The 27,794-nt window shown below is 46.6% G+C and overlaps 1 protein-coding gene across 3 annotated transcripts; it reads right to left on the bottom strand.

Moving 5' to 3' along the window:
- Positions 1 to 413: 413 nt before the first annotated feature.
- pcbp2 (poly(rC) binding protein 2) lies at positions 414 to 27,794 on the bottom strand. Of its 3 annotated transcripts, none has more exons than XM_073071195.1 (14): positions 27,656 to 27,794; positions 27,000 to 27,052; positions 24,533 to 24,655; positions 23,203 to 23,226; positions 23,071 to 23,103; positions 22,875 to 22,991; positions 22,521 to 22,652; positions 21,106 to 21,234; positions 12,736 to 12,813; positions 11,677 to 11,718; positions 10,245 to 10,320; positions 8,574 to 8,623; positions 7,774 to 7,943; positions 414 to 890 (listed from the first exon to the last, which is right to left on the bottom strand). In XM_073071195.1, exons 3-14 carry the CDS (start codon positions 24,596 to 24,598, stop codon positions 632 to 634), a joined length of 1,176 nt encoding a protein of 391 aa, XP_072927296.1. In that variant the 5' UTR covers positions 24,599 to 24,655; positions 27,000 to 27,052; positions 27,656 to 27,794; the 3' UTR covers positions 414 to 631. The 3 variants fall into 3 exon arrangements, with proteins under 3 accessions (XP_072927296.1, XP_072927297.1, XP_072927298.1); XM_073071197.1 differs by lacking the exon at positions 414 to 890 and adding an exon at positions 5,949 to 6,360; XM_073071196.1 differs by lacking the exon at positions 27,000 to 27,052.

The following is a 27,794-nucleotide window of genomic DNA, read 5'->3' as shown; positions in this document are numbered from 1 at the left end:
GGTAGAGGCAGATACTTTGATAGACATATGGTTGATAGAAAAACAGAGGGGTATGTAGGAGTGAATGGTTTGCTTGATCTTAAAGTAGGTTAAAATGTCAGCACAGTCACATGGGCCAAAGGGCCTGTACTGTACTATCATGTTCTGTTCTTATATTTTGTACTGTACTCTGTTGTGCTAAGGACAAAGTCTGTCTTGCCTTATCTACACCACTCATAAGCTTATAAACCTCTAACCCTTCTTAATACTGCTGTCAGACAGGAGCCTGAAGACCACAGCTCAAAGTCCAACAACAGCTTTTTCCCCAATGCCATCAATTCTTGAATCCACCTGCAGAACCCCAACACGAACTCGCACTGAATTTCTCTCTCTCGCTGTCTCTCACAGCGTGACATTGAGTAAGTTACGTGCAATCTTTGTGAATTGACCTTTATGTTTTCATTACCCTGGGCAGCTACTGCTGCAAAGACATAACTTCCCTGCACGCTTGCAGGAGCTCGCAACGATACACTCGAAAACCGGCACTTTGAAGTGCTTTAATAAGGGGCCGTCTTCAAGCACAGACCCAAGGAGCCGAAGGGTCTGCATGCGCGCCCCCCACCACCTTTCCATGTCCAGGGATGGGGGTGTGTCAGTAAGGGGAGAAACGGACCTTACCCCCCTTCTGTAGCACAGAAGCCGACGCCCCTTCCTCTCCCCCTTTCGAGGAGCCCACCGCCCTAAGGGGTGGGTGCGGCTCAGCCTGGGGGCTAAGGGGTTCAGGGAGGGGTTGGGGCAGGCTCTCCGCAGGCTCTTGAGGGGGTCCAGGACTGGGGGCCTCACCCACAGGAGTGTCCAGACCAAGGGGGGCAGCCGAGGGTTTCTGGCTGGTGGGTTTAGAATTCTCTAAACTGGAAGAGAGAGAGAGAGTGGGAAAGGATGGGGGGGAAGGGTGGCAGGGGAGAGAAAGAGAGGGGATGGGAATGGGGGAGTAAAGGGTTGGGGAGAATGGAAGGTAGAGAGGAGGTTTGAGGAGAGGGGAGGGGTAGAGGGATGAGTGAAGGGAAGAGAAAGGTATAGGGGTGGATGTGGGGAGTGAGGGGTTTGGAGAGGTAGAGCATAGGAGGGGGAAGAGGGTGAGAGGATGGGGGAGAAGGGAGGGGAGGGAAAGTGTGGGAGGAGAAATGGGGAAAGAGGAGAGGCGGGAAAGGGTTAGGGAGGGGAGAAGGGTGGGAGAGAGAGGAGAGGGTGGGGAAAAGAGGGAGTGGTTTTGATGGGGTGGGAGAGAGAGGGAAGGGGAGGAGGGAGAGACATAACAAACAGATTGACATTAGAATCATTGGGTTAACAGTTAGCGGGGGAGAGGGGTAGGTCAAAGGGAGATAGAGAAGGGTGAAGACTTGTTCAAAACACTCCCCAGGATCCGCAACACAACCCTACGCCTACACCCACCCACACACACATAAAAACACACACACACAGGTGCAGTCGGCCCAAGCGATCCATGCTGACGTAGATTCCAATCTAAGCCAATCTCACTTGCACATCTTTGTCCTTTATTGTTCCAAACTATTCCTATCCCTGTTCCTGTCCAATGTTGTTAATATACCTCCCTCAACCACCACCTCTGGAAACTCGTTCCATACACGGACCATCCTCTGAGTGAGTAAGTTGCCCCTCAGGTCTCTATTAAATCTCCTGCCTCTCACCTCAAAACTGAAGCTTTTGGTTCTTGATTCTCCAACCATGGGAAAGAGACTGTGCATTCACCTCGTCTCCTGTGCTCCAGGGAATAAAGTCTCAACCTGCCCAATCATTCTCAATCCTTCATTACCTCAAATCCAGACGGCAGTATCTAAAATCCCCTCTGTACTCTTTACAGCTCAATGACATCTTCTCAATAGCAGGGCTACCAAAACAGTACACAATTCTCTTTCTGGGGGATTGGCAACGTCTTGTACGAGTGCAAAATAACATCGCAACTCGTATACTCAGGGCCCTGACTGATGATGGCCAATGTGACACTAATTTCAGGGAACCTGTGCTGTATCCTGAGCTCCCTCTGTTCTACAACACTCCCCTATCACTTACCAATCTCCCTCTGTTCTACAACACTCCCCTATCACTTACCGATCTCCCTCTGTTCTACAACACTCCCGTCATTCACTGTGTACGTGTATCGATCTCGCTCTGTTCCGCAACACTCCCGAGCCCTGCTTTTCATTGTGATAGCGCTGGTTTGTCTGCCCGAACTGCAACACCAGTCACAGAAACATACATATATATATATACATACACACACACACACAGAGTCAGATGCACATAAACACAAACACAGAGTCAGATGCACATAGAGGCGCACACGCGCACACACACCAGTGAGGCAGATATACAGTTAGACTCACAAATGCACACCGTCAGACACTCAGTTCATGTGCACACATTCTCGAACACACTGTCCTATCACACAGGTGACACGACCCCAAGGTTAGAGGGGGTGTGGGGGGGTGGTTGGGGAAATTATGAAATCACGGTGGGAGGAGGTCTGGAGACAGACTCGACTTACTAGTTTGGGATCTGCCCCCTCCACCAAAGGCTTGTCTCTGACCTGGTTCAGGCCACACTGGAACAAACAGGCAATCATACATCACCCGCCCCCTCTCCACACCCAATGCCTCATGCATCCCGTGCCCACTGCAAGTTTAATTACAGGAGCAGCAGCAAATGTTCTGCCACTCTCAACAAGCATTCATTTACATCAACAACTTGGATGTGAATTTTCAAGAGACAGTGTTTAAGTTCATAGATGCAGTAAATAGGTGATTTTGTAGATTCTATATTGGGGAAAATTACAGGGGGATTTAGATCATCTCAATATGTGGGTTGAAGATTAGCAATGGCTTTTTAATCCAGATGAATGTGATGTTATTTCAGCATGGGAGATCAAAACCAGAGCAGGACATACAATCAATGGTAGGGCCTTGGGAGTGCTGAGAAACAAAGGGACCTTTGAGTAGAAGTGTATCATTCTCTGAAAGCAGTGAATGTGTGAAGAAGGTATTTGGCAAGCTGTCCTTCATCAGTCACCAACACCAAGTACAGGAGTTGGGAAGTTATGTTCAATTGTACAAGACATTGATGAAGCCGCACTGGGGTACCGTGGACACCCCGCTGCAGGAAAGATGCCATTAAACTGGGAAGAGTGCAATGGAGATTTATGAGAATGCTGCTTTTTGTAGGGAGATTGGGACTTTCTTGCTTGGAATGTAGGAGATTGAGGGGGGTGACCTGACAGGAGGTCTGGAGGTCATGGACAGGATGTAAGCAGAGTCTTTTCCCCAGGGAGGGGTGCTAAAAACATGAGGGCATAGTTTAAGATCAAAAGTTAGAGATTTAAAAGGGACACCAGGGGCAGCTTCTTCACACAAAGGGTGTTGCAGATTTGGAATGAGCTGCCAGAAATAGTGGTTGAGGCAGGCATGTTAACATTTAAAAGCTATATAGGTTAGTACATGGACAGGAGAGGTTTGGAGGGCTATGGGTCAAACATGGACAGATGAGACTAGCTCTCTGGGCAATGGTCAGTAGGGAAGAGTTTGGTCAAAGGGCCTATTTCTGAGCTGTATGATACCAGATGCAGACAGGAAACCACTGGAGATAGATACCTCCACCCAGAGGTGCACAGTCAGCAGCTTCAAATCCCTGGCTGTTAACACATTGGACAACAGGTCAGGTGCCTAGCACACAGATATAGTCGCAAGTGGGGCTGGTTTGACCCCATTTGGGGTATTATCTGTAGTTCTGGTCGTCCCATTACAGGAAGGGTGTGGGGGCTTTGGAGAGGGTGCAGAAGAGGTTCACCAGGATGCTGCATGGATGAGAGGGCATGAGCTACAAGGAGAGGCAGGACAAACCTGGGTTGTTTTCTGTGGAGCAGCAGAGGGTGAGAGAAGATCTGATTGAGATTCACAAGGTATAGACAGACAGCCGGTATCTTTTGCTTCCGGGGTGGATAGGTCTTATACCAGAGGCATGCAATTAAGGTAAGGGGTCCAGGGCAGGTTTTTAAAAAATATACAGCGAGTGGTGAGTGCCTGGAATGCACTCAGAGGTGGTGGTGGACACAAACACGATGGAGGTGTTTAAGAATAGAGTAGAGGTTCCCAACCTTTTTTTATGCTGTGAACCCCAGGTTGGGAACCTCAGGAATAGAGGGATATGGACAGAAGTGATTTAGTTTAATTTAGCATTGTGTACAGCACAGACATTATGGGTAGAAAGACCGGTTCCTGTGCTCTTCCATGGTACCTCAGTGCCTGTAATTTCTTAGAAGCTGAAGAGTATTTGGCATGTCACCAAATACTCCATAAGCTTCTCCAGATGTACTGATACATTAGTCTGGTATTCCAAATTCCACTGCAAGAAAAATCAGTGCCATGGACACATCAAGATCTGTCACAGGTACTTCCCTCCCCACCATGGGTAGTATCTACAAGAGGCATGTCCTCAAGGGGGCAACATCCATCATAAAAATCCCCACCATCCTGGCTATGCCATCTTCTCACAGCTCCTATCTGGCAGGAGGTACAGAAGCCTGAAGTCCTACATCACCAGGTTCAGGGACAGATACTTCCAATTCAACCATTCAGTTCTTGAAACAACCAACACAACCAAAACAACTAACAATCACCACCTCAGCAATGCCACTCTTGCACTTGCATTATCTGAGAAAGGATGTGCTTGGCACTGGAGAGGGTCCAGAGGAAGTTCATTGCATGTGCCCAGGAATAAAAAGATTAACATATGAGGAGCATTTGATGTTGCTGGGCCAGTATTCACTAGACTTTAGAAAAATAGCTTGGAGGGAGAGTTGGAAGATCTCATTGAAACCATAGAATATTGAAAGGCCTAGATAGGGAGGATGTTTCCTATAGTGGGGGAGCCTAGGACCAGAGGAGAGAGCCTCAGAAATGCCCCTTTAGAACAAAGACAAGAAGCCAGAGGGTGGTGAATCTGTGGAATTGATTTCCACAGAGGCCAAGTCATTAGGTATGTTTAACGCAGGCGTTGAGAGGAATAATAAATCAGCCATGACAGAATGGCCATATACAGCAGGGATACAGGCCCTTCAGCCCAACTAGTTCATGCTGACCATGATGCCCACTCCACTATACCGTGTTCTACCCATATCACTCCAAGTGCTTCTTAAATGACACTGCCTCAACCACTTCCTCTGGCAGCTCATTTCATAGACTCACCACCCTTTGCCCCTCAGATCCTGCTAGCGACTTGTTTGCAGTTTCCTTTTCTTTGTATTACTGATGTTTAGTTATACCCTTGTGTTGTCTGTGATAGTGCTGCAATTTTATTTTTAATTGAGACTATACCTCCGTGTATTTGTGCTCATGACTAACTCCACCTGAATGTTGTTTCCTCACCCCCTCCTTGTCTGAACCCTTGCCCCAAGGGGCCTATGGTTTCTATTCTGGACCCCACACATGAACTAATTTCAGTGCCAATTGCAAGTCAGGAGACCGATCTCTCAGTCTCACTGAGTGGTGTGCAGTGCAACTGAAGTGTACCAACTTCAGGGGCTGGGGTACACTGACAGTTAACTGGCCCAAATACAGTCTCAGGGGTCCTATTCCATTCTCCCACATTCCCCCTCCCAGTTTCTACCCCTAATCCACACTCTGGGGTCCCAAATTAACACACCCACACCTCATAAGGCTAGGAGAGCAACGGAGCACTAGCACACGCAGAAAGAACGTGCAAACTCAACATGTACCCACACACACACTCCACACAAATACAAACACACACAGCACAGGAGGTCAGGATCAAACCTGGGTCTTTGGAGCACTGAAACAGCACCAATTACACCCTCACCCCACTCCCCTGCCACCCACACCCAACACCACCCACTCTGCTCCAGAGGCAGTGGAAGGATGCTCGGCACAGGTTCGATCCCCAGTTCTGCTTGTCTTTTCATTTATTAGAAAAATTCCAACATTACAGAGTTTTGGTTGACACTGGGGAGAAGTCGGTCCATTCGGAATACAACTGCCCCCAAGATCGCTCTCTTTCGTCCTTCTTTCTTAAACGCCGGTTTTCAAATCAGAAGCCAAAAAATAAATCCTCGTAAACAATAAAAAGAGGGAGAGAGGAGAGGAGGAGAGGGAAAAGGAAGGGGGGAAAATATATGGATTTGGGTGAGGGTGCATCGGACGGAGGACAGGGCGGGTTGGGGAGAGAGGGGGGGTTAAATCGCCAGGCAGGTGACAGGTACAAATTTACAAACTGCATGGGCGTGGAACTGGTCGAGGATTGCGGAGGGGGCTGTACTACTGGCTCGCCATTCCCGACGCTTCGGAAGACAACCTAGAACGCAGGGAATGAAGGAGAAAGGCGTGTGTAAGCGGTGTATAAACCATACCACGCGACAACCACGCTACTGGGCACTTGTTTGGGTGGGAGGAGGGGGAAAGGGGGAGGGGGAGGGGTGGATGGTGGTGGTGGTGAAGGAAGTCAGGCACGCAAGCACACCTGTACAGTTACACACATACACACACCACAATTCAACCACACACCCACACAAACACTGGTACAGTTGCACACACCGCAATAGAACCAGACAATATGCAGACAGAGTAAGGCGCAAAGGCATACATACACACAAAGTCAGGGCACTCCCCGCGTGTTCCAGCACACTCCAACAAGCAGTCCTACCCACACGCGTGACACGACCGCCCCCAAACTCTTTCCTGGCCCGTCAAGGGTGGGGAAACTGCCATCTCTCACAGGAATACAATGCAGCCAGTCCTGGTTTGGGGGGGGGGGGGGGGGGGGGGGGAGGGTTCTGGAGACATCAGGACGGGTGGCTTGCCTGCCCCTTCCCTCATAGTGACAGACTTCCAGTCTGGGATCCAATACTGTCCCACTTTGAAATCTCCCTCCTGGTCAAACTTATTGCACAGGTAGTTACAGTCTCAGGGACTGAGGTATAGTAACAAAATTCTGTTCTGTTAACAGCCTCCAGGACTGCAGTGTAGTTGTTGAGGCCTTCCATTGGTTGGGGTCAATCATGGATATTGCATCCTAGTTGTCATACACAAGCCAGAGAAGTACAATACGGAGAGCAAGCTGTTCTCCATGCAGACGGAACAGCAGAGACTAAAGCTGCTTGGCACCAGCAGCATTATAGGAGTTGAACTGCCTTAGGGAGTCCATTTCCAGATTTTCCCTCAGGGTTTACTCCCGAAGCCTTCCCCATGAGTGGGTATAGCTGCAAAGCAGCAGAAGTTTAAGATCAGAGTTTTCTTTCTCCCAGATGAGCTGCCAACCACGGCTGCCCAAAGCGACTGGTTTTAAGGTGCCAGTAGGTGACAGTTCTCCTATCAGTAGAAACAGTTCCACCGGGCTTAGTAGCTAAGCCAAATGCAAAGGCCAGGAGGTGGACTTGGTTGTCAGAGACTATGTGAGACACACATCATTGAGAGTATTTAACAGGTAGCGGGAGTTTATCCCCTCTACCATCACCACCCTCCCCCCAAGCCATGACAACTATAAGCTGTACCAGTTACAGTCTCAGGGACTGGGGTATTGTTCAAGTGCACTGAAGTAGTTATGCCCTACATCCACATCCATCCTGCAAACCACTTAACAGGATGCCATAGTTAACAGGTGGAAGGGAGAAGTCACACCACAGGGACAGAGCTGCATTGAATTCCTGTCAGGGTGGTTTGTAGGGGGAAAGAGTAGATAATCTGAGATTCGGCTCCCTGAACACCTTACCTTGCATTAATAAGGTACTGGGCCAGGCTGATGTTGGCGGGTGAACCAGTAATGGTGATTTGTCGGTCAGTTGAGCCCTCAGCAGGGTTGGAGATCTTGATCTGTGCCCCAGACATCTGCCGGATTTCGTTGATCTTGCTGCCTTGTCGTCCAATGATGCATCCAATCAGCTGTGAAATAAGAGAGGGGAGATGGGGCGTCACAGACTGGTGGGAGAGGGAGATGGGGCACCATAGACAGGTGTGGGAGGGTAGACAGGGTGCCTCAGGAGACAGAGATCATAGAGGAGAGAGAGACAAGCCAAAGAGCAAGGAGAGTCACTGAGGGCTGAGAGACAGGATATTGGGGGGGAGGGAGGAGAGATACACTGTGTCACACAGAGAGGAAAGTGGATCAGAGATGGTCACCTATTGCCAGGGGACAGAATAGCTAGGAGAAGGAAGGGGAAACAGTGACCAACGGCTGAAACAGTAGACAGAGTCATAGGCCCAGTCATGGGGGCAGGGAGATATCGGGATAGTTAAACCTCGGCAGCAAATACCAAGTGCGGAGAATGGCTGATCCTCTCAAGTCAGACCACAGCAGGAGGGAGGTATCCACAAACTCAGCAACACTGGTCTCGTGGAGAAAGGATGGAGTTAACGACATGGAGCTCCCACCCACTGAGCTGAATCGCCTGTGATAGTACCCCTTGGGGCCACCCCAATGCCCTCTGGTGCTGTCAGGGATGGCTAGGAGGTCTTAAGGGGGGTGGGGTGAGGAAGGAAGAAAGGGATCCAAAGCAGGAAGAAGGTACTCACATCGTTGGGAATGGCAATTTCATGAGAACTGGTTTGGGAGGAGTCCAGACCTGTGGAAGACGAGACAGATATTAGCCAGTTACTAAAAATCGCTGAAGTTTGTGGCAGCATCAAAAGTTGTGCAAGACCCAAAGGAACACAATACAGGTCCTTTGGCCCAACTGGTCTATGCTTAACCTAATGCAACTTATCTGAATGCGGTCTGTATTGCCCCAACCCCATTCTGCACCTGTTTACATGCCTGTCTAAAGATCTCTAAAGTTGCTATTCAAAATTAGGCTTATCATTGACATACAGAATGCTGTGCAATTTGCTGTTTTGCAGCAACTGTACAATACAAGACAAACATTCCTATAAATTACAATAAACAATGCAAAGGAGGAACAACAAGGTAGTGTCCACAGACCATTCAAAAAACTGATGTCTGAGGGGAAGAAACTGTTCCTATTGCATCTGTTTTCACTGCCTCCACTAACAGCATGTTCCAGGCACCTACCTCTGTGCTTTAAAATAAACTTGGTTTATAAATCTTTTACAGAGGGTGGGTAGTGCAATGCTTTATAGCACCAACAACCCGGGGTCAATGCCCACTGCTGTAAGGAGTTTGTATGTTCTCAGTGACCACATCACTTTCCTCTGGTCTCCTCCCACATTCCAAAGAGGTAGGGGTTAGTGAGTTGAGGGCATGCTATGTTACCACAGGAAGCACGGCAACATTTATGAGCTGCCTCAACACATGCTCGGACAGCACTGGTTGCTGATGTTATGGGAAGTGACCAAAGTGATTGGAATAAAGCTAATCTTTGATCTTTTATATTCTATCCCCTGTCAACGCCTCCCACAGCCTCTGCCACTCCCAAAACCCCCACAACATTCTGGTCCATAGACCTAGTCAGTGACTCTGTAAAACAATCCATGATCACTAGGGTCTGTAGAAAGTGATTACTGACCCTTCCTTAGGTTATTAAGGAGGTTTGGCTTGTTAACAACTACTCTAATAAACTTCTACAGATACTTAGTTGGAAGTGTCCTGACTGGATGCTTCATGGTCTGGTATGGCAATCTGAATGCACAGGAACTTAATAAACTGCAGAGTAGTGGACTCTGTCTAATATATTACGGACACATCCCTCCCCACCATGGGTAGTGTCTACAGGAGGTGCTGCCTCAAGAAGGCATCGTCCATCATCAGAGATCCCCACCATCCGGGCCATCCCATCTTCTCACAGCTCCCATCGGGCAGGAGGTACAGAAGCCTCAAGGCCCACATCGCCAGGTTCAGGAACAGCTACTTCCCTTCAAACATTCGGTTCCGGAACCAACTGGCAAAACACTAATCACTGCAGTGTAGCAACACTATGACCACTTTGATCATTCTCTACTAAAGTGCACTACATTTGTTTATGCTAATTGTTTTCTCATAAAAATCATGTAAACTTTATGCCTAATTTATGCTTTTCTAACAATGCTCGGTGCCTGTGACTCTACTGCAGCAATTAAGTTTTTTCCTTGCAATTATGTATGACATTAAGCTCCACTTTGATTCTAACACAAGTATCCACTAGGTTTAGAATATCTGTGACCGGCATCCCCAGGGGTCACTGGAGAGTGTGGAATGATGTACAACCCAGTATCCCTGACCCACCATTTACTGGACGCCAAGGTACTGACCAGAATATCCTGGGCTGGTTTGTCCCACTGGTGTGAAAGGTGTCTGCTGCATAGCCAACTGGTGGAGCTTGGTGAGCTGTGTGAACAGAAGGTAGAGAGCAGTAACAGTTATACATCTGTATATAGATGGTAATAATAAACCAATACTAGCCTGCCCAGCTGTTAACCTGGGGGAAGGAACTAGCAAAAGCTAGCACGACCCTGTGATAGGGGACAGCTTCTCAACTCTATCATCCCAGACACCGGAATCCTCAAACAACAAAACTGCAAGCCCCTATGCTAGGCTCACCCTCTGCCTCAAAGACATCCACAGACTCTGAAGCTAGTGCCCTCCAAAGAAGCAAGCTCCACCAGCCCTCAATAAATGGCACTGTCCCACATTATTGGGCGCTTCAGCCCATCCAATGCATGCTGGCCTGGCCTTCTGCCTAGTCCCATCTACCTGCAACCGGACCATAGCCCTTCAAACCGTACCCCATCCACGTACTTATCCAAACTTCTTAAATGTTGCAATTGAACCCATATCTGCCACTTCTGCTGGCAGTTCATTCCACACACTCACCATCCTGAGTGAAAAATCCTCCTCAGATTCCCCTTAAATATTTCACCCTAAACCTATGACGTCTAGTTATAGTCTCACCCAGAGGAAACCTCTGCATGCATTCATCCTATCTGCAGCTCTAAGACAACCTATCATTCTCCTACGCTTCAGGGAATAAAGTCCTAACCTATCCAACCTTTCCCCATAACTCCAGTCCTTAAGTCCCTGCAATATCCTTGTAACTTTTCTCTGCACTCTTCCATGTATTCAGGATGGGAGGTGTCTGAATAAGGTCACCTCTCAATCCTCTAAACTCCACGGGATAGACACAAACTGTCCAGCCTCTCCTGACGGGAGATCCATCTCAACCCAGCAATTACCCTGGTGAATCTCCTTCCAATGTCTTAATTCAGGAGACCAAAACTTGAGTACCAAACCTCAAGCATGGCCTCACCAACACCCTATACAACTGCAGCAACACTATTTTTAAACTACGCCCTTAAGAACCCAAAATATTGCACTCCTAAAATAACCTGCTGTTTCAGACCCACACTCCAAAACACACCTGAATTTTGCTGATTTTCAGTGTGTGGATTTGTGCTCTCCACAGAACAGGCCATATAGTCCACCAAGTCTATGCTGACATGCACGTGGTCTACATCTTCATTCCTTGCACGTTCACATATCTAAAAATGTCTCCTAAACATTGCTCCCTGGTGAACCTTTTCTGCACCCTCTCCAAAGTCCCCACATCATTCCTGTAATGGAGTAGCAAGCACCACATGCAACCTGACCCCACGTTTGATAACACTTGAACTTAAAAAATGCTTTAAAATATATTGCAAAACTTCTAAGACGAGATTTGAGAAAACAAAAATGAAAGGAACTTACATCAGGATGTGGAATGGCAAACTGTCCCTGAATGGTGTAAGCCTATAAAATTGAGGGAAGAAAGAAGCTGTAAGTGAATCAACCACCATCTCCAACCCAACCCACAATGAAAGGCTGAGCAAGCAAGCCCTGATCATTTCTGCAGTTCAGCTGCTTCAGATAGGATCACCTTAGCCTCTAAATGATCCGTGTGAGACAGGGAGGGAGGAAAAATAGAATAGTGCCAGGCCTTTGCACTGACCCAAGATCAATTTAACCCATCTCTTCTACACAGTCCTTCATTCAAACAATCTTTTAAATGTCCTTCATGTATCTGCTTCTACCACTACCCGTCAGAACGTTCCATGCACCCACCTCTCAATCTGTAAAACAACTACGCTTGGTACTTTGCACCAATCACCTTAAACAGATGTCCTGAGGTATTAGCCATTTCTGCCTGTGAAAGTCACTGGTTGTCCATTCTATTGATGCTTCTTGTCTTGTACAACTCTTATCAAGACACCTCTCATCCTCTTCCACCACAGAATGAAAAGCCCTAGTTTGCTCACCCTGTCCTCATAAAACATGCTCTCTAATCCAAACAGCAACCTTTATCAAACCCCCTCTGCACCCTCTCTAAAGCTTCCTATAATGAGGCAACCAGAACTGACACAAAATTCCAAGTGTGGTCTAACCAGTTTTATGGAGCTGCAACATTACCACACAGGTCCAACTCAAACCATGACTAATGAAGGCAACACATGCCTTTTTCACCACCCTATCTACTGCAGCAACTGAGGGATGTATCAATGTGCACCCCAAGATCCCTCTGTTCCTCCACACTGTATTCTGCCTTCATTTTCAACTTTCCAAAGTGAATCACTTCACACTTTTCTGGGCTGAGCTCCATCTGCTATTTCGCAGCCCAGCTCTGCATCCTGTTTAAACTTATGACAATGTTATGCACTATCCACAAAACCACCAACCTCATGGGGAGGGGGAGTAAGGAAGGAACAGGATCACCACTGGCAAAGCAGCAGGAGCGAATGAGGGTGCTGGTGAAGACTGTGGCTTCCTTACCTGCCCGCCAGCAAAGATGACGGGAGCTGATACAGGCTTGGGCCGGTACGGCACGGTTATACCCTTCGGTGGAGATTGCTGTAAGACAGAGAGATCATGAGTCAGGAAAGCACCCAGCAGAAGGCTCCAAGGTACCCCCACCACCCACTCAGTATGCAAAGCTGGTACATGTTCACTGCAAGTTAAGGAAACGAAACCAGGCTGTTCAGCCTACCAACCCTGCTCCACACATTCAACTGTGGTCCATCCTTTTATCTCAGCTCCATTCTCCCTGTAATCCTAAATACCACACCCTTCGCCACAATCTGTTGGTAAACACACAAAACATAGCACCTATGGAGTGCAACAGTCAACGTTTCGGGCTGAAACTCATTATCAGGACTAACATTAACCTCTCCATAGATGCTACTTGTTGAGTCCCTACAGCATTTTGTGAGAGTTGCTCTGGACTTCCAACATTTGTGGGGGGGAGAAGAGAGAAGAGAACTGTCTACATTTTTGGTCCTGAACCAAACCTTTAATCTGAGACGCCAGCAATTCCTCTTCCACTACCCATCCCCATAGATGCGCTTGATGCACCCGCCCCCCCCCCCCCCAGCAGGTTTGTTGCTCCAGATTCCGCACAGCCTCCAAGAACCCACCCAAGTCTGACTTAAACACACTGTCTTAGCCTCGCACCATCCTCCGTGGCAATTGCCCAGAGTCTCCAGAATCAGGTTTATTATCACCGATACACAATTTGAAATTTGTTGCATTGTGGCAGTACAATGCAATACACAAAACATACTATAAATTATAAGAAATAACTATGTAAAAATAAAAATAAATTAGTAGTGTAAAAAGAGAGCAAAAGTATTGAGATGGCGTTAATGGGTTCATTGTACGTACAGAAATCTGATGGTAGAGAGGAAGAAGCTGTTCCTAAAATGCTGAGTGTAGGTCTTCTGGCTCCTGTAACTCCTCCCCAATGGTAATAATAAGAGGACATATCCTGCGTGATGGGGGCCCATAAGAACATAAGATTATAGGAGCAGGATTAGGTCACTTTGCCCATCATGTCTGCTCCGCTATTTCATCATGGCAGATCCAATCTTACTCTCAACCCTAATCTTCTGTCTTCTTCATGTCCTGACCAATCAAGAATCTATCAATTTCTGCTTTAAATATGCACAAAGACTTGGCCTCTACAGCTATCTGCGGCAAAGAAATCCACGGCTTCACCACTCTGTGGCTAAAGAAATTCTTCATTTCCGTTCTAAAAGGACACCTCTCTATTCTGAGGCTGTGTCCTCTGGCCATAGACTCTCCACATCCACTCTATCAAGGCCTTTCACCATTCAATTGGTTTCAATGAGGTCACCCCCCGTTCTTCTGAATTCCAGTGAATACAGTCCCAGAGCCATCAAACACTCTTAATATGACAAGCCATTCAATACAGGAATCATATTCATAAACCTCCTTTGAACACTCTCCAGTTTCAGCACACCTTTTCTCAGAGGCCCAAAACTGATAGATAGATAGATAGATACTTTATTCATCCCCATGGGGAAATTCAACTTTTTTCCAATGTCCCATACACTTGTTGTAGCAAAACTAATTACATACAATACTTAACTCAGTAAAAAATATGATATGCATCTAAATCACTATCTCAAAAAGCATTAATAATAGCTTTTAAAAAGTTCTTAAGTCCTGGCGGTTGAATTGTAAAGCCTAATGGCATTGGGGAGTATTGACCTCTTCATCCTGTCTGAGGAGCATTGCATCGATAGTAACCTGTCACTGAAACTGCTTCTCTGTCTCTGGATGGTGCTATGTAGAGGATGTTCAGAGTTTTCCATAATTGACCGTAGCCTACTCAGCGCCCTTCGCTCAGCTACTGATGTTAAACTCTCCAGTACTTTGCCCACGACAGAGCCCGCCTTCCTTACCAGCTTATTAAGACGTGAGGCGTCCCTCTTCTTAATACTCACAATACTCCAAGAGAGGACCCACCAGTGCTTTATAAAGCCTCAACATTACATCCTTGAGTTTATATTCTAGTCCTTTTGAAATGTATGCTAACGCTACATTTGCCTTCCTCACCACAGACTCAACCTGCAAATTAATCGTTAGGGAATCCTACCCAAGGACTCCCAAATCCCTTTGCACCTCAGTTTTTTTGAATTTCCTCTCCATTTATAAAATAGACAACCCTTTCATTTCTTCTACCAAAGCGCGTGACCATACACTTCCCGACACTGTATTCCATCCGACATTCCTGTGCCCATTCTTCTAATCTGTCTGACTTTCTGTAACTTCTACTTCCTCAAAACTACCTGCCTCTCCACTCATCTTCGTATCACCTGCAAACTTTGCAACAAAGCCAATTCCATCACCCCAGCCATTGACATAAAGCTGTGCTAGAAAGTTTGTGAACCCTGTAGAATTTTTTCTACTTCTGCATAAATATGACCTAAAATGCGATCAGATCTTTACACAAGTCCTAAAACCAGATAAAGAGAACCCAATTAAATAACATAATAAACATACTTGTTTGTTTATTTATTGAGAAAAATTATCCAATATTACACGGAGAAGCGATGTCGACGTTTCGGGCCGAGACCCTTCGTCAGGACTAACCGAAAGGAAAGATAGTAAGAGATTTGAAAGTAGAGGGGGGAGGGGGAAATGCGAAATGATAGAAGACCGGAGGGGGTGGAATGAAGCTAAGAGCTGGAAAGGTGATTGGCGAAAGTGATACAGAGCTGGAGAAGGGAAAGGATCATGGGACGGGAGGCCTCAGGAGAAGGGGGGGGTGGGGAAGCACCAGAGGGAGATGGAGAACAGGCAAACAACTAAATATGTCAGGGATGGGGTAAGAAGGGGAGGAGGGGCATTAATGGAAGTTAGAGAAGTCAATGTTCATGCCATCAGGTTGGAGGCTACCCAGCCGGTATATAAGGTGTTGTTTCTCCAACCATCTGCCCTCACCCCATCCACCCGCCACCCCACTCGGGATAGGGTTCCCCTTGTCCTTACCTACCACCCCACCAGCCTCCAGGTCCAACGTATAATTCTCCGTAACTTCCGCCACCTCCAACAGGATCCCACTACCAAACACATTTCCCCCTCCCTTTCTGCTTTTCGCAGGGATCGCTCCCTACGCGACTCCCTTGTCCACTCATCCCCCCCCCCCCCATCCCTTCCCACCGATCTCCCTCCTGGCACTTATCCTTGTAAACGGAACAAGTGCTACACCTGCCCTTACACTTCTTCCCTCACCACCATTCAGGCCCCAGACAGTCCTTCCAGGTGAGGCGACACTTCACCTGTGAGTTGGCTGGTGTGGTATACTGCGTCCAGTGCTCCCGGTGTGGCCTTTTATATATTGGTGAGACCCGACGCAGACTGGGAGACCGTTTCGTTGAACACCTACGCTCGGTCTGCCAGAGAAAGCAGGATCTCCCAGTGGCCACACATTTTAATTCCACCTCCCATTCCCATTCTGATATGTCTATCCATGGCCTCCTCTATTGTCAAAATGAATCCAAACTCAGGTTGGAGGAACAACACCTTATATACCGGCTGGGTAGCCTCCAACCTGATGGCATGAACATTGACTTCTCTAACTTCCGTTAATGCCCCTCCTCCCCTTCTTACCCCATCCCTGACATATTTAGTTGTTTGCCTGTTCTCCATCTCCCTCTGGTGCTTCCCCCCCCACCCTTCTCCTGAGGCCTCCCGTCCCATGATCCTTTCCCTTCTCCAGCTCTGTATCACTTTCGCCAATCACCTTTCCAGCTCTTAGCTTCATCCCACCCCCTCCGGTCTACTCCTATAATTTCGCATTTCCCCCTCCCCCCTCTACTTTCAAATCTCTTACTATCTTTCCTTTCGGTTAGTCCTGACGAAGGGTCTCGGCCCGAAACGTCGACATCGCTTCTCCCTATAGATGCTGCCTAGCCTGCTGTGTTCTACCAGCATTTTGTGTGTGTTGTTGTTTGAATTTCCAGCATCTGCAGATTTCCTCGTGTTCGCCCAATATTACATGTATTTGTTAGAAAAAGTAAGTGAACCTCTGGGGTAATGCCTTCTACAAATGCTATTTGGAGTCAGGTGTTCCAATCAGTCAGATGAGATTGGAGGTGTTGGGTTGTAGAGGTGCCCTGCCTTATAAAAATGTGACAAACAAAGTCAGGTTACTGACAGAGCCTGCTCTTCTCAAGAAAGATTTGTTTGTGCACCATGCCTCAATCAAAACAACTTTCAGAGGACATTAGAATTGTAGAGATGCATGAAGCTGGAAAAGTCTACAAAAGCATTTCTAAAGACCCGAGTGTTCATCAGTCCACAGTAAGAGAAATTGTCTACAAATGGAAAAAACTCAATTACTATTGCTACTCTCCCTAGGAGTGGGCATCCTGCAAAGATCACACCAAGAGCACAATGTGCAATGCTGAAGGAGATGAAAAAGAGTCCAAGGGTAACAGCAAAAGACCTGAGAAATCTCTAAAGCTTGATAAAGTCTCTGTTCATGTGTCCATTACAAGAAAAACTCTGAAGAAGAATGGTGCTCATGGAAAGAAAAAAAATTGCTGCATGTCTCAGGTTTGGAAAAGATCACCTGGATGTTCAGCAATGCTTCTGGGACAATGCTCTGTGGGCTTCTGGGACAAAAGTTGAACTTTTTGGCAGAAATGCACATTGTCACATTTGGAGAAAGAAGGGCACTGCTTACCAATACCAAAACCTCTTCCCAACTGTGAAGCGTGGTAGAAGGAGCATCATGGTTTGGGGCTGCTTTGCTGCCCCAGGACCTGGACAGAGGGAACAATTAATTCAAAATTGTATTAAGACATTTTACAGGAGAATGTCAGGGTAGCAGTCCGTCACCCGCAGCATAATAGAAGTTGGATAATGCAACAAGACAATGATCTGAAAGACAATAGTAAATTAATAGAATGGTTTAAAAAGAAACTTCATGTTTAAGGATGGCCAAGTCAAAGTCCTGACCTTAATCCTATAGAAATGTTGTTGAAGGACCTGAAGCAAACAGTTCATGCAAGGAAGTCCTCCAACATCCCAGAGATAAAACAGTTTTGTAAGGAGGAATGGCCCAAGATTCCTCAAAGCCAGCTGATGTGCAGGACTGATGAGCAGTTACAGAAAATGTTTGGTTGAAGTTATTGCTGTACAAGGAGGTTACACCAGTTACTGAAAGCAAAGTTTCACATACTTTTCCCCACAAACCACTTGTAATACTGGATCATTTTTTCCTCAATAAATAAATGAACAAGTATGTTTTTGTGTTATTTACTTATTTGGGTTCTCTTTATCTAACTTCAGGACTTGCGCGAAGATCTGATCACATTTTGAGTCATATTTATACAGATATACAAAAAAATTCTATAGGGTTCACAAGTTTTCCAGCACCACTGTATAACGTAAAAATAATATGTCCCATTACAGACTCCTGTGGACCACCACTAGTCACCGGCATTCAGCCAGAAAAGGCTGAATGCCTTCATTTCCATTCTTTGCCCCCTGCCAATCAGCCACTGCTTTATCTATGCTAAAATCTTTCCTGTAATACCACGGGCTCATAGCTTGTTAAGCAGCCTTATGTGTAGCATCTTGTCAAAGGCCTTTGGATAATCCAAGTACACAACATCAACCGATTCTTTGTTTATCACGCTTGTAATTTCTTCAAAGAATTTCAACAGATTTGTCAGGCAAGATTTTCCTTTGAGGAAACCATGCTATGATCTATTTTTTCATGTGCCTCCAAGTACTGAAACCTTATCTTTAATAACCGACTCCAACATCTTCCCAACCACTGAGATCAACTAACTGGCCTATAGCTTCCTTTCTTCTGCCCCTCTCCCTACTTGAAGAGTGGAGTGACATTTGCAATTTTCCAATCTTCTGGAACCATTAAAGAATCTAGTGATTCTTCAAAGATCATTACTAATGCCTCCACGATCTCTTTAGCCACCTCTTTCAGAACTCCGAGGCGTACACTATCTGGACCAGGTGACTTATGATGTTCAGGCCTTACAGTTTCACACGAACCTTCACTAGTTCGAGCCTCAGCTGAGGCAGCGTGTTTGTGTCCTTGAGCAAGGCACTTAACAACACATTGCTCTGTGACGTCACCGGTGCCAAGCTACATGGGTCCTAGTGCCCTTCCCTTGGACAACATCGGTGGCGTGGAGAGGGGAAAGCCTGTAGCTTGGGCAACTGCCGGTCTCCCATACAACCCTGCCCAGGCCTGCGCCCTGGAAACTCCAGGCGCAGATCCATGGTCTCTCGAGACCAACAGATGCCACCATAGTTATGGGAACTTCCACCATACTGCTAGTGCCTTCCATAGTGAAGACTGATGCAAAATACTTATTCAGTTCGTCCGCCATTTCAGTGTCCCCATTACCACCTCTCCAGCATTGTTTTCCAGTGCTCCGATATCCACTCTCACCTCTCTTTTACACTTTATGCATTTGAAGAAATTTTTAGTATCCTTTAATATTATTGGCTAGTTTACTTTCGTGTTCCATCTTTACCTTCTTAATGACTTTTTTTTTTAGTTGTCTTCTGTTGGTTTGTAAAAACTTCCCAATCCTCTAACTTCCCACTAATTTTTGCTCTATTATATGCCCTCTCTGGCTTTTATGTTGGCTATGTTAGTCTCTTGTTAGTCATGATTCTATCATCTGTTTCTTCTTCCCCTTTGAAATGTAAATATCCTGTGTCTTCCAAATTGCTTCCAGAAATTCCAGTCATTGCTGCTCTGCCGTCATCCCTGCCAGTGTTGTTTTCCAATCGATTCTGGGCAACTCCTCTCTCATGCCGCTAATTTCCTTTACTGTAATACTGATACATTTGACGAGCTTGTCCTTCTGAAATTTCATGCTGAATTTGGTCACATTATGATCACTTTCCCCTAAGGGCTCTATTTCTCTCAGTTCCAAAGGGACGTGGTTTCAGTCAAAGGCTGTGCCATTAGATCCACAGCTCTCCCATTGATGGACACGTCCTCTCCAGATGTACGGTAGAGAGCACTGAATTATTGCATCACCGCCTGGTATGAAGGCTTCAATGCACAGGATCACAAGAGGTTTCAGAGTTGCAGACTCTATCACAGGTACAACCCTCCCCACCAGAGGACATTTTCAAGAGACAGTGCCTCAAGAAGGCAACATCCATCACTAAGGACCCTCACCATCTAAGACCTGCCCTCTTCTCATTACTACCACTGAGGAGGAGGTACAGAAGTCAGAAGACTCACACAATGTTTTAGGAACAGCTTCTTCCTCTCCATAAGAATTCTAGGCAGTCCATGAACATGACCTTACCTTTGCACTATTTAATTTTGTTTCTAAACCACATACAGTATTTACTATTATTATTACTGAATATCTAAGTGTTCTAGGATGGTGGAGCAGAGACATATCTCTACCAAGAGGTGTAAAGTGCTCCTTCCTTCCACTAGCCTGCTGGTCACCCTTGGGCAAGGTATAGCACCTGGTTGCCCTTGCCCGCCCCCCCCCCCCCCACCCCCTTATCAGAAGACATGGGAGTAGGTGGTGGATGGCTGTATGAGCAGCTAGTGCATATCACGAATCCTGGTTACATGACCACTGATGCCAGGCAAATAATCTCAGTAGAGTATTGATAATAGCTGGAGTCACTCATCCACTGTGCAAAAACACTACCCAGAAGAAAGCAATAACAAATCACTTCTGCAGAAAATTTGCCAAGAACAACGGTTTATGGAAAGACCACGATCAACAGCATCATATGACACGACGCATATCGAAAAATCGGTGTGTTCACTCACAACCAGTAGAAAATATAAACAGAGTGAAGCTATTGCCAACTGGCCCTGCAATTTACTATCCAAATACTGATATACAGGTCTGTGAGAGGTTCAAAATATCACACGCTGTTGCAACCACCTAGTTGATGCCAAGCCGGTGTGAGACTTTTCCTGTGAAAACATATCACTACCCTCTGGTTGTAAAAAGTCATTTGCTGCATTATTTTGCAGTAAAGATAATCATTAGGTTAATTTTTTAATTGTGGGTGGGGTTTAAAGAATTGAGGGGCAGCAGTGCCAACAAAAGTTTTTGCCCATTCTATCTAGGGCAGAAACCATTCCTGTTTAATAACAATTTTTTTGTCTTGCCACAAAACAAGCTGCACAATGTACACCAGTGATAATAAACCTGATTCCAGAATTGAACCCATGGTCCTTACACTTGGGAGGGAGATATGGGGCATGGAGCAGCTACTACCTCCTGCCCCTGGAGGCAGAAGGTTCGAATGCCCCACCCAAGAAGGTCCCAATTCCCCCCACCCCACAACACCCTATCAGTAAGTCCCAGGTACCTCCAGGATCACCAGACAGATCTGCTTGGCGCACTCAATGATAGAAGGCGGGGTCCCGGCAATGGTGATAGCTCTCTCAGTTGAGTTGGGCAGCATGTCGCCAGCCACCTGGACCTGGGCTCCGGTTGACTGGAGAAACAAGAGAGAGGGGGTCACATAGATTGGAGCAGAACAGCACAGGAACAGACCATTTAGCTAATTAGGTCCTGCTGAATGCGATACAATTACTAAACCCCACCTGTGTGTACATAGAACAGCATAGCTACAGGCTACACTGAACAGTGCGAAATTAAACCTAACCCACCTACCTACCTGTACATAGAACACTGAACAGTGCACTATAGGAACAGGCCCTTCAGCCCACAATGTTATGCTAAGCTAATTAAATTCATCCCTTCTGTCTACACAATGTCCACATCCTTCCATTTGCTACATATTCATGTATCAACAGCCCCTTAAATGACTCTAGCGTATCTTTCTCCACCATCACCCCGGCAGCACACTGCAGGCACCCACCAGTGTTGAAATATCCATGCATTTAAGGTGAGAAGGGGGTAAGTTCAAAGGAGATATTTCAACCCTGGAGAAAAGATCTTAGCTGTCTATTCCTCTCATACCAACTCTCTCCTCAGCTCCATCACTCCAGAGATAATAACTCATATTTGTCTGACCATACTCTACAGTTCTTGTGCTCTGAGCCAGGTAGCATCCTGATGAAGAGTAAAACTGAATGAAATACTCCAAATGATGCTGCAACGTGATTTCCTTACTTACATTCAACATAGCAAGCGATGAAGGCAACTGTGCCGTATGGCTTCTTTAGCACAGTCTACTTATGTTAACAATCCGCTGCAGGAACTTAGAGATACAGGGTTTTGACCTGAAGTGTCAATAATTCCTTCCCTCCCAAACTTGCAGCTCAATCTGCTAAGTCCCTCCAATGGGTTGCTTATTACTCCAGATTCTAGCACCTACAGTCTTGCGCCTCCTTTCTGCTTGTCTACTTCTCTCTTGCATTTGACCTCATACCTGCTAGGATAAAACGGCACCTACCATTTCTTTACTCAGATTTCCAATTGTTGGATCAAAGTTAGATAGAACTTTACACAGCAGGGGAATTAATGGTTATGGGATAAAGACAGGAAGGTGAAGCTGAGTCCATGGTCAGATCAGCCACAAACTTATTAAATGGTACAGCAAGCTCAATATGCCAGATGATAAGACTCCTGCCCCTAGTTCTTATGATCTTATACCCCATTCAAACCTTTGTTTGACAGCACCACAGAAAAAGAAGTTGTTATAGGCAGATACAGCTCCAAATTGGGACCAGGTACACACACAAAGGAACAGATGCCCACACCAAAAGGGCAAATCCTTTCCTCCTCCCCAATTGTTGACACAACCATAGAGCTCACCTCACGGATTTCCTTAATCTTGCATCCCCCTTTGCCAATTAGCGATCCACACTGACTGGCTGGGATCACAATGCGCAGGGTGACTGGAGGCTGGCTGGAGGCCGTGCTGTTCGCCATCCCACTGTTGATATCCTGAGGAGAAAGGGTTCAGGGAATGGTCAGACATGTGCTTAATGATGGAAAGCCCAAAGACACAATCCCAGAGAGGAGATAATAGCAGGTGGGCAGGTACGAAAGAGACAGATCAAGGGGGCAAGAGAAATAGGGCCAGAGCTGGGGTGGGTGGTTCCCAAAATTTCAAACCCAACACAACTGCTAACCCATGCAGGGATTCTAGCCACAACCCAAACTGACCTCTTCCAGCTTGTGAGTGATCATGGTGAATGCCTTGAAGATGGCACTGGTAGGGCCAGACAAAGTGACAATCCGCTCGGGGCAGTTTCCCTCAGAGATATTAATTCGCGCTCCACTCTGTGTGTGAAAGAGAAAATTTCAGATGAAGCACCAACATGAAAGCAGAGACTGTTGAGACTGGAAAATGGGTACTTACCTCCTCTCGCATCTTCTTCACGGTCTCTCCTTTCTGGTGGGAGAGGGGAAAAGAGAGAAAAATGTTTACCTGCTGTTCAGAACACTGACAAAAAGGAAGATGCTATACATTACCTGTCACACAGCCACTAACCTTCCCAATGATACTTCCCACTTCCTGCAGACAGAACAGAAACAAATCGCTTAAGGAATGTTCTTTTGCAAAACAGTCAAACTTGCTTGAAAAGATAATCAAGGGCAGATCCTACTCCTACCTGCCTTCACTTGATTAGGAATTTGTGGCTAATGTGAAGTCTCAAGTCAGTGCTGTAAAGCACAGGAACAGGCACTTAGGCCTACCATAACACTGACCATCGTGCCTTTCTATACTGATCCCACTTGCCTGCATTAATCTCATTTGCTCTACTCTCTGCTCATTCAAGCACCTGTCCAAGTGCCTCAAGTGTTGTTACTGTTTCTGCTTCCACCATTTCCATTAGCAGCTCACTCCACATCCCAAGCAGACTGTGTGGAAATAGTTTCCCCCTCAGGTGCTTTACAAACCTCCTCCATCCCACCTTAAACCTATGCCCTCAGTTTTTATACCATGGGAAACAGGCACTAGTTGCCTGCCCTAACTGCACTTCTCAAAATGGTACAAGGAGGCCACCTTTAGGCCTCCTGCAATCCAAGGAAAATAGTTTCAGCCTCTCCTTATTGCTCCAAATGTGAATTTTTTCTGCGCCCTCTCCTGCTCAATCCCATCCACTCTATCACTGCAAGACCAAAACTGTACGCAGTACTCCAGGTGCGGTCACAACAACATCTTGTGTAGCTGGAACATGACATCCCAAACCCTATACTCAGTGCCCTGACTGAAGGCCAGCATGCCAAACATTTTCTTCACCACTCTGTGCTTCCACTTTCAGGGAACCATGTACTTGCATTTTTCTGCATTCTCTGTTCTGAACCACCCCATCACCAGTCAAAAATACAGCACAGAACCAGGCCCATTGATCCAATAGGTGTATGCTGATCATAGGGCCTGCCTGAGTCAATCCCACTTGCATGTTTATCCTACGCCTATTTAAACTTTCCCTATCCATGTACCTGTCCAAGTGCCCTTTAAATGCTGTTAATGTACCTGCTTCAACCACTTCCTTTTTCTATACCCACGTGAGAAAAGCTTGCCCTCCAGGTCCCCTTTAAGTCTTTCCCCTCTCACTTTAAACCTGTGCCCGCTAGTTTTGGACTCCCAACCCCTGGGGACAAAACCCCAACTATCTACCCTGTGGCTGCCCCTCACTTTTATAATCCCTATACTGGTCACCCTACACTACAGGGTAACAGCCCCAGCCTGTCCTGACTCAAGATCTCCAGTTCAGTCAACATTCCTGCAAACCTTTCCTGTGACCTCTCTTGCTAAACCAGAGCCTCCCCCATTGAGCATACCTCTACCTCAGCCACCATGGAGAAATACAAACCTTGCCATGCATCAGCAGCCTGAGAGTCAGGGTGACATTGAGTCCTCCTTCAACACCAGGGTCCATGTCGATGAATCGAAATGGGTGGAGTCTGCAGCACTCTCTGGTGAATCAGAGATGTTCCTACAACAACACAAAATAGTTTCTTCAGTAACCTTCCTGCTAACTCCAGACATTTACACCCCCACAGCACCCCTGCTGTAAGGGTTGCCTGGTCACTGATTGAATAGCAACAGGAGATGCAGTACATTCTGCATGACCCCATTAACTCTTACTAATGTTTACTGATGCACCACAGGAAGCATCCTATCCACGTGCATCACAGTTATTCTACCTGTGATGGGAAGAAACTGTAAAGTCATAGGCACAGCTCAGCACATCATGGAAAGCAGCCTCACCTCCATGGACTCAGCAAAGCAGCCAGTATAATTAAAGACCTTACCCGCCCAGGTAATCTCTTCCTCCCCACCCTAAGGATAGAGATATGAAAGTTTGAAAGCAAGCACCATCAGGCTCAAGGACAGCTTCTATGCAACTCGACCTCAGAATCTGCAGTACTATGCAAAAGCCTTAGGCAAAGATATATAACTAGGGTGTCCAGAACTTTTACACAGTGCTATATATTGGTCAAAACATGAAGGTAGTTTGGGAAACAGAAATAAGAGTACTTAGCTTTGTATTAGCTCAGTAGTGTTAAGTGTTATTTGGTAACTGGAAAGACATCGCATAAAGTCTTTTGTACAGTACTGCACCTCATTATGTTCCCTGCACTGCAATTCCTCTAACACTACCCTGCATTGTGTTATTGCTTTTCCCTTATTATTGTTACCTGAGTGAAAAACTTGCACAGTGAATTGAAGTGCTGATGCGATTCAATGATCTATATGCAAAAGCAAGCTTTACTAATTGAATAAACACAAGATTCTGCATGAAATCCAGAACAACACACACAAAATGCTGGAGGAACCCAGCAAGTTGGGCAGCATCTATGGAAATAAACAAACAGTTAATGCTTTGGTCTGAGACCCTTCGTCAAAACTGGAAGGGAAGGGGAAAATGCCAGAATATGATTGGGGTGGGGGGCAGGGGAAGGGGGATGAAGTAAGAAGCTGGGAAGTGATAAGTGAAAAAGGCAGAGCACTGGGGAAGATGGAATTTGATAGGAGAGTCGATCACAGGAGAGGGGAAAAGAGGAATTACCAATTGATTTATTATTGTCAGAGCTGAGATTGAACTTCGACTAATCGCAGCTTGACAATACCAAACATTATCTCAAAGGCACAACCCTCACCATCATCAAGGACATCTTAAAGAGGCGTTGCCTCAAGAAGGCAGCATCTGTCACTAAAGACCCTCGCCACCCAGGCCATGCCCTCATCTCATTACAACCACTGTGGAGCAGATACAGGAGCCTGAAAAGAGACACTCAACATTTTAGGAACAGTTTCTTACCCTCTGCCATCAAATTCCCAAACAATCCACAAAAACTTCTTCACTCTTCCTTTTTGTACTATATTTTTATTGCAACATAGTAATTTTTTATGTACTGTACTACTGCCACAAGATACAGCAAATTTCATGACATACGTCAGTGATCATAAACCTGATTCACTCATTCTTCAACACACCATAGGGCACTACCAGTCAACCCAAGATGTTGACTGTTTATTCTTTTCCATAGATGCCGCCTGGCCTGCTGAGTTCCTCCAGCATTGTGTGTGTTGCTTGGATTTCTAGCATCTGCAGATTTTCTCTTGTTTGATGCTGAATACCCTACCCTTTTACACAGAACTCCTTCTGTTCAACATTCCCCACCATTCACTGTTTGTGTTTTACCCTTGTACATTGATATCTGTCCCTTGATACTTGCCAGTGTATGCCCTACCCTTGTATACTAAACACTCAACATTCCCCACCATTAACTGTGTTGAACCCTTGTATGCTGAGATCCCTGTTCCTCAACACATCATTCATGGTGTATCCTACCTTGCACTCATTTACATACCCATCACTTTGGGAAGAAGTTGCCCCTCAGATTACCCTTAAATCACTCCTCTCTCACTTTAAACCAGTGCTCTCTAGTTTTAGACCCCTACACATACAAAAAATTAACAAGGATTAAGTGGGCAAATGTCACCATGCTTCCAGTGCCAACTTACTACCCCCTTCACTGGGTATGTCTTTGGACTGTGGCACCAGAGCACCCTGGGGAAACCCAGATGGTCATGAGAACGTACAAACTCCTTACAGGCAGCGGCAAGAACTGCAACAATCCTATGCTACTGTGTTGTCCCCTATCTTAATGCTCTCAATGTTATAAAGCTTGATAAGGTCACCTCTCAGTGTCCTATGCTCAGGAGAAAAAGTTCCAATTTAGCCTCATTTCACTGAACTTAAAAACCATCACAAGCAACCGAGGAAGTGGGGGAAGCGGTGACCCCCACTCTCCATTGGATGCAGCCCTCACCGTTGGACTGAATTGGAACGATGACCCTGGCTCTGACCAGCGACGTCTGGGAACTGTGAATTAAACCAGAGGCACTTCAGGAATGGGATAATCCAACCAAAATCCTCCCGTACAAACCCCCCTAGCCTCCATCTTTCCGTCCATTACAAACCCCCTCCCACTTCTGTCCCTCCCCTCATCACAACTTCTCCCTCCTTGTCCCCTTCTCTCCATCTCCCCCACCCACTGTGATGCCTCTCCCCCTCAGGACACACCCCTCATAAGTCTACTAGAACACCCCATCCCCTCTCCTCTTCAGCCGGCTCCCAAACTTCCCTCTGCATCTCCACTTGCGTCCTCTCCTACAGACCACTACCCCTCTCCCCCAATAACGATTCTGTTCCCTACAAACTATTCTCCCCCCAACTCCCTTCACTTACATCCTCCCCCTTCCGTCCCGTGCCATCACTTCATCATTCCCTCCCGATCTCCGTCTCTCCCTATTTCCTCATTCCCAAGAAGAGACCCAGTGGGAAAACGGCAGTGACGCCACTCGTAGGCCTCTGGCCTACTCCGCTTCCCTCCGCCTGAAGTCCGATCCATTCCTCACAATTACGCACTCCATATCTCAATACACCCCGCGAAACACCCACCACACTCCTTCCAACCCCCCTCACCTGTTCCAGGTCCGGGCGGGGAGGGCCTGGGCGGGGAGGTCGGGTCGGGGCCGGGACTCGGGACTCGGGGAGGCGGGAGAGAAATGGCGGCGGCAACGCGGGCACAAAGAAGCTGCGGCCTGAACCCTGACCCCAGCAC

The sequence above is a fragment of the Hemitrygon akajei genome, chromosome 18 (assembly GCF_048418815.1).
Source record: "Hemitrygon akajei chromosome 18, sHemAka1.3, whole genome shotgun sequence".
Taxonomy (NCBI): domain Eukaryota; kingdom Metazoa; phylum Chordata; class Chondrichthyes; order Myliobatiformes; family Dasyatidae; genus Hemitrygon; species Hemitrygon akajei.
The sequence above is the reverse complement of the archived record's forward strand: the minus strand, read 5'-3'. Positions and strand labels throughout refer to the sequence as shown.